The 7,824-nt window shown below is 48.1% G+C and overlaps 1 protein-coding gene across 1 annotated transcript in view; it reads right to left on the reverse strand.

Moving 5' to 3' along the window:
• Positions 1-7,824, reverse strand: part of KYNU (kynureninase) — a 178,503-nt gene that overhangs the window by 44,716 nt on the left and 125,963 nt on the right. The window contains exon 10 of the mRNA XM_082262168.1: positions 1,673-1,746. Within this exon, the coding sequence (XP_082118294.1) occupies positions 1,673-1,746 (74 nt within the window). The remainder of the gene's footprint in view (positions 1-1,672; positions 1,747-7,824) is intronic.

The raw sequence follows: 7,824 nt of genomic DNA on the forward strand, positions 1-7,824 counted from the left end.
ATATATCCTCTACACAGATCAGCACTACTTAAAGGCAAAGAACATTTTTGAAAGGGATCGGTCTTCTATACACCGAACCCAAAATAGCCACTGGGGGAGACTCACACGACCCACCCCAAACCCTATACATGGCGGATTATGTAAGTCCTATATACAGTATACCTCTAAACTACTGAAATTACAAAAAAACACCCCAAAATTGAACCTTACGTATTTTTCAGGAAATCGCATAGGTTCTCGTGCTAAAAAGGGAGCCACTCCAGCATACAAGGATTTAAAGAGAAAAAATATGTATGTATTAATATTGAACGACTCACCACAACTTAAAGAAGTGGTGAAGGTTAAAAATATCTAACACCATATCTGTATGTAACCCACAGAAATGGTGACTATCAACCTTGAAAAAGGCCCACTAAGGGGCCGAAACGCGTAGGAACATAGGAGACATCTCTGATCTAAGAAACCCAAGCTTAACAGCAGGGAATGACAGAGACAAACTCTTAAAAGTCACCATTAACCACATGTCACAAACCTCTATCTACTACACATCTTCACAAGGGTCTATAACCCTATCACTCTAATGTACTCAACTGTACATATGTTTTTTAAAGATTAAAATACCACTTATTATTTATTACCTTTTTGCTTGTACTTTTCATGATTACCCTTACCTGCCCAAAAAAGTCCCACCTCTTACTGGCCTGAGGTACCAACAACCTACAAAACTCTCAACCAGGGACGACGGCAAACCCGACTGCACATAGAGTCATAGAGATCAAACCCCTTTACAAAAAAAAAAAACAACTACTAGTGTGTACAAGGCTTATGTATAAATGCATTTTTACAAAAACGTTTTAAAAAAAAAAAACAACATTAACATTTTTTTAAATACATTTACAATTTTATGTTGGGCTGCATTCATTGCCATCTTGGGCCACAGGTTGGACATCCTTGATATAGGCCTTTCCTCACCAGGCTGACTGCCCCTGGCCTGCCCCTTTCATTCATTGCATTTCAGTTCTTCATGGAAGACTCATCATTACATGCAGATGCCTCTTGCCTAGAAACGCCCACTCTTACAGACTGACACCCAACCATGAAGGCATTTTGGCATTTGAATAACTCATTCAAAGAGCCAGCTCACAACTTGCATTAGGGCTGTGGGCTCTTGAGAGGAGTACTGAGGAAGGGTGTTGTGATGTTTTTCAGGAAACTCTGCATGGCACCTTGGTGGCCCCTCTGATCAGGCCCGATTCATTCATAAAAGCTGTACTATAGCTTCCTTCAATGAATGGAGGACAGAGGGATGGATAAAAGGTTCTTCTCCCCCATTCACTCCCAGAGTGCTTTTAATTTTTTGGATCCCTGTCAGGTTTCTATTGCTGCCTGTGTCCCCCCATGGAAGAGTCACCTTCTCTATTTTTCCTGGTGAGTATTGTCACCAGAACAAGCAGGGATGGGAAATCCATTTGTTTACAATTTCCCAAAACAGGAGAAACTTTCCAAAGGAGAAATGTTTTTCTGACAACTAACTGGGGAATTCCCCAAACTTTGAAGTGATTTGGACTTTTGAAAGATTTGACATTGAATATATGTTAAATGATCTTCCCATCCATTTAGTTCCTTCTAGTTGACCTCTAAGTTACAATGCCAGTCCGTATCTAGTACTTACGATGGTTTGATAGTACTGGAATGTTTCTCATGGATGAAAGCTCCAGCCAGTCCACCAGCTCCAGAATTTAGATACTGAAAATTCAACAAAAAAATAGGATAATTGAAAACACAGTTAAAGAATTTACACCCAGACCTTCTCTCCGGCAATTTTGGAGCCAAAATATTTTATTGGTTTAGAAAAATGTAATGTTTCTATTGTAGAATATAAAAGCATCAAAACTTCCTACCTTGATTGGTCACACAGATGCTGCTGTCTGGTAACTCTCCTAGTCCAGCAGTTAGCTTCCCTACTTAGATATACATGGGAAAGCCCTATTTTAAGTCCATTAAAGGTTCCTATGTTAATTGATTTTGTAAGCCTGATAAAGGGGGGGGGGGGGGTTCTTATGGTCTCCAAAGTGCTTTGGCTGTTTATTTAGTGCAAACCAATAAACAAATTTAAACTCTTATCATTGGGTCTGACGCTTCTTTCATTGGTGTGTGTTTCTATTTTAATCTGTAGCCTGATTGGGGAGATTTACCCTGATTCCCAATATAACAGATGTGAATACTTGTGCATTGCACCAACATGTGCAAACATACACGGTAAAGCAACTGCTCTGTGTTCGGTGCCCTACAGTGCCATGCATGGTCAATGGAACCCAACACATTGTACAGAAGAGCACAATGGGTTGGATTTACTGAAGGCAAATAGACTATGCATTTTGCAAAGCATAGTTGCCCGCTGCAAGTGCAGTTAATCTATGGCTTAGTAAACTAGGTAAAGCTTCACTTTACAAAGAGTACCCAATCACTTGCAAGGAAAATTAAAAAAAAATGGATTTTTGTAAGATCTTACCATAAAATCCTTTTCTCTTAAGCTCATTGACAGACACAGTCCTCTTGATTCATATCAAATTGGGTTATACTGCCCCTTACAGGAGTAGGACACTAGGCAGGAAAAACATTTTCTGGCCACGCCCTAGGGGCAGTCCCAGAGGGTATATCCTCTCTCTCCCTGCTACAGGATGTTAGTTATGTCACAAAGCAGTGTCAGAGAATTTAACCCAACCCAACTCAAAAATAGAGGGGCGGGTACTGCGTCTGTCAATGAGCTTAAGAGAAAAGGATTTTACGGTAAGATCTTACAAAAATCCATTTTTCTCTGTCGCTCATTGACAGACGCAGTCCTCTTGATTCATATCAAATTGGGACGTCCCAAAGCAGTGCCACAAATGAGGGGTGGGATAACAGAAATCAAAATTTTAATCCAGAAGGCCCAACCGGTGCCGACTAGAAGTCTTAAAGGCTCATCAAACCAAAGGATGAGACTCAACTGAAAAACCCAACAGAAAAAAACCCTCGAGGTAGACCAACTGTCTCCTCAAATTGCGGCCTGCAAAACCTTGCGGCCAAAAGAGGCATCCGCCGATGCCAACACATCAACTTTATAAAATTTTGTAAAGGTATGAACCGACGACCAGGTAGCCGCCTTGCAAACCTGGACCACTGACGCCTGATGGCGGAAGGCCCAGGAAGCACTAAGCGCCCGAGTGGAGTTCACCTTAACAGGGAACGGAGGATTCTGACCATTAATAGAATAAGCCTGTACCACCGTCTGTCTGAGCCATTTGGAGATAATCGTGGCAGATGCAGGCAACCCCTTTTTGGGGCCATCCGTGATCACAAAAAGTGAATCCGTCTTACGAAACGAGTCCGTAGTTTTCAAGTATACCCTGATTGCCCGAACCACATCCAAGGAATGTAACGCAAACTCCCGATGACTGGGCTTAGGACACAGGGAAGGTAACACAATATCTTCATTCAGATGAAACTCTGAAACCATTTTAGGAAGGAAGGATGGATTCGGACGAAGAACCACCTTATCCCTATGAACCACCAGATATGGGGAACGACAAGATAATGCGGCCAGTTCTGACACCCTGCGTGCAGAAGTGATGGCCACCAAGAAGGCCACCTTCTGGGATAAAGTAAGCAAGGGAATCTCCCTGATATTTTCAAAGGGAGGTTTCTGAAGAACCGACAACACCAAATTAAGATCCCAGGGCGGTAAGGGCGCACGCACTGGCGGAGCCAGGTGCCGCACCCCCTGGATAAAATTCCGCACCAAGGAATGGGTAGCCAAAGGTTTCTGAAAGAAAATTGCTAATGCTGAAACCTGACCCTTGATAGTACTCAAGGCCAGCTTCTGCTCAACCCCCTGTTGCAGAAAATCCAAGATTCGGGTCACCGAATAGGCACGTGGAGGAAATCCAAGGGATTCACACCACGCAATATAAGACTTCCATGTGCGATGATAGGTTCTTCTGGAAGTCGCTTTCCTTGCTTTAATTAGAGTAGGAATAACTGAAGCTGACAATCCCTTGTCCTTCAGCACCTGGGTCTCAATAGCCAGGCCGTTAAAGCCAGCGATTGTAAAGCAATATGGAAGATTGATCCCTGAGACAGCAGATCCTCCCTGAGAGGAAGTCTCCAAGGAGCGTCCGCGACCAGCCTGACCAAGTCGGCGTACCAGGGTCGACGAGGCCAGTCCGGAGCTACCAGGATAACTGGAATTCCCTCCACCTCTATCCTGCGACTAAGTTTCGGCAGCAACTTGAGAGGAGGGAAGGCATACAGTAGCTGATACTGTCCCCACGGGGGGCGACCAGCGCGTCTGCTGCGTCCGCTCGAGGATCTCGAGAGTGGGCTACAAACCTCTGCAACTTCCTGTTGAGCCGAGCTGCCAACAGATCCACCTCCGGGGTGCCCCAATGAAGGCCCAGCTGGTGAAATACCTCTGGATGAAGAGGCCATTCCCCTTGATCCAGAATCTGATGGCTGAGATAATCTGCCTGCCGATTTTCCACCCCCGGAGTGAATACCGCGGAGCGAGCCGGAACAAACCGTTCTGCCCAACGAAGAATGCTGGCCACTTCGATGGCCGCCAGGACACTCTAGGTGCCCCCTTGGTGATTGACATAAGCCATGGCCGTGGCATTGTCCGACTGGATCCGAACCGGGCTGCCCTGGAGCTGCTCGGTCCAGTAAATCCGACAAAGTCTGATCGTTCTCAGTTCCAATACATTTATCAGTAACCTGGATTCTATCGGAAGAAATTACTTCCCCTGGCTGAGCATCGGAGACCGAAGCCACCGGACCAGAGACTCCCTGGTCCGCTCGCTCAATCGGATCCGATCGTCCAGAGAACCGGAATTCCGATTCCATTTGAAAAGAATCTCCTTTTGGAGAATTCGGGTATGAGAATGGGCATACGGTACTGCCTCTAAGAAGGCCACCATCAGTCCCAGGATCCTCATGCAAGTCCGAAGGGAAGGCCAGTTGACAGACAGCAACATCCGAATCGTTCACTGAATCTTCCGGAGCTTCTCCGTAAGGAGACACACCCTTGCCAAGGATGTCTCCAAAGTTAGGCCCACTCTGGACTCCAGGAAATCCCCCTAATGCAGGGAGGCCACCCCTGTTCAAATGGACTCCATCTTGAATTCTTGTACCAAATGATTGAGTGCTCTTAAGTCCAAAATTGAACGCACCTTGCCCTCCTTTCTGGGTATTGTGAATAGGTTCGAATAGAACCCCTGAAAACATTCTGCTCAAGGAACGGGAACTACCACTCCTTGTTGCATCAAGTCCATTGCTGCCCCCCGCAAAGCTTTTAAGCGATCCGGGGATAGTCGAATGTTGGAAGGGAAGAATCGCACCGGTAGAAGTGATCGAAACTCGATCTTGTATCCCAACCGTATGACCTCGTGAATCCCTTTGTCCGGGCTTCTGGAAAGCCATTGATCCGGAAACGGGTGAAGATGTCCCCCCACCCCAGAGATGGGTGGGGGCGCACCTTCAGGCTATATTGGTCTTGTCTTCCGGTTTGGCTGAGCAGGACTTTTGTTTACCCGACCAGCGCCCCTTGAAACCCCCTGAAGGGGCTTTGGAGGGCTTCCCCTTATCGCCCGCCCCAGCGGAACGAACAAACTTCTTATGAGCGGAAAAGGAAGGTCCTCGCCTGTTACGAGGTCCCTTACCCTTAGCAGTCTGTGGCAAAAAAGTGCTCTTGCCCCCAGTGAGATCCTTTATAATCTCATCCAAGGTGGCCCCAAACAGGCGATTCCCTTGAAAGGGGAGATTAGCCAAAGCTTTTTTGGAACCTTGATCCGCCGACCAGCACTTTAACCACAACACGCGTCTAAGGACCACTGCTGAAACCGATGCACGCCCCAACAATGGAGTGGCGTCCAGGGCGGCGTCACAGATGAACTGTAATCCTTGTATAATCTGCTCCATCAAATCGGATACTGCCGGGGGGATACTTCTCCCCTTTAAGTCACGGCGTAACAATTTGGTCCATTCTGTCAATGTTTGTGAAACTAAACCAATGGCAACCACTGGCCTAAAGGTTGATCCTATCAGGGAAAAAATGGAACGGGATTCCGCTTCCACTTTTCGATCCACCGGATCCCTAAAGGACAGGGCATCATCCAACGGGATAACAGTGGCTTTATTTAGTCTGGAAATCGGTGAGACCACCACTGGTGGTACCGTCCATTTTTTAAGGAGGGATTCCTCAAACGGATAGCGCCTAGCAATGCGTTTGGAAATAGCAGGGGTTCGTTTCGGACGACCCCATTCTTCTTTAATTAGATTACCAAAACATTTGGGCAAGGGAAAAACCTTCGCCATTTTGGTAGGCTTGCTGGTACCAAAAGGAATTTCAATGTCAGCTACCTCTGCCGGTGTAACCTCAAGACTTAAGGTTTCCCGGACAGACACAACTAGTGCGTCCACCAACGCTTCTTCTTGTGCTATGGCGGAGGCAGAAACGTCCTCCTCACTGTCTGAGGAGACCATACCTGAGACAGCAGCCCCAGAAGAGGGACCTGCAGCTGCCGTGACAAGCTCAGAATCCGTATCTGAAGTGTCAGATGAAATAGGGGTAGGCGGGGGTCGCTTTCTTGCCCCCCGTCCCTGACAGGCCACCTCCACCCGGGATACCAAAGACTCCAAAACTGCTGATAATGCATCAATCATAAGTGGGGCACTGGAGGGTCCTTCGGCCACCTCGAGGGGATCAGGTGGGGATACATGTGTGGCAGGGTCCATGATTAATCCCAGACACTTGCCAGCAAATAAAAAATTGCAAAGAAAAAAACTTTTTTTTTTTTTTTTGTAATCCCCCAGCGCAACAGCGCCCCTCAGTGTTACCTGCTTCGGACCCCCACAGAGAGAGAGAGAGACCCCAAGGACTCACCACCTGATGCACAGAAGCTTTCTACCAAACTGCTCTCAGCGCTGTCCCTTACAGACAGGAAGTCTTTTGGATAGTTTTCCCGGGTAAAAAAGGCGGCTCCGCCCCTTTACACGCCTTACGGCGCTTCCCCTGCTACTCCTCGAGGTAGCTGGTCATCTCCAAAATGGCCGCCCCCATGCCGGAGACACGAGGCTACGCCAAGATGGCGACCCCACACGACCTGTGGGAGGATGGCGGTGGCCCCTGTGGAAAGATGGCAGCGGTCTGTGCGGCCTGCGGGAGGTGTGCGGCCTGCGGGAGGATGGCGGCCTGCGGGAGGATGGCGGCGGTCGGATTGCGGTAGTCCAGGCAACTGCAACCTTTTGTATAAGGTAGGATCATATCACCCTCTTACATGGCCATCCTACACAGTAATGCCAGGCACTGACTTCAGTCATGGTCCCTCTACAGTGCCCACTCATACAGTGACTTCCGATAGTCAGCTCCCAAACCACTGGTTCTCCAAGAGGGAGATCTGTGACACATGCTATAGGATAGCGGAGGGACCCAGGATCAAAAGGGTCCGACCATCCGCAGGGGGCCTGTGTCTATTCCCAAAACCCGACAGGGGAGAGGGAGAACATACTACTTACCATACCGGAACCGGCGGGCACCCCCTCCTAACAGAACCCCTCTCCACCGAAGTGGGGGGGCTGTTGACCAATACGGACGCCGCGACTCAGTTTCCAGCTGGTCGTCGGCGTCCTGGCGAGACGTTTAACTCGAGGGGGTCAGTCCCTGTCCAGTGGGACTATGTCGCGGCCGACCCAGCGCAGAGCTAGGGCCTGCACGCGCTCGTAGGCTGGCTGGGGTGACCACTGGATCTTAACATCCAGCCCGTCGCCCAGCTCCAGCATAATTGCTTG

Source organism: Pelophylax lessonae (genome assembly GCF_965119305.1).
Source record: "Pelophylax lessonae genome assembly, chromosome: 6".
Classification (NCBI taxonomy): Eukaryota; Metazoa; Chordata; class Amphibia; order Anura; family Ranidae; genus Pelophylax; species Pelophylax lessonae.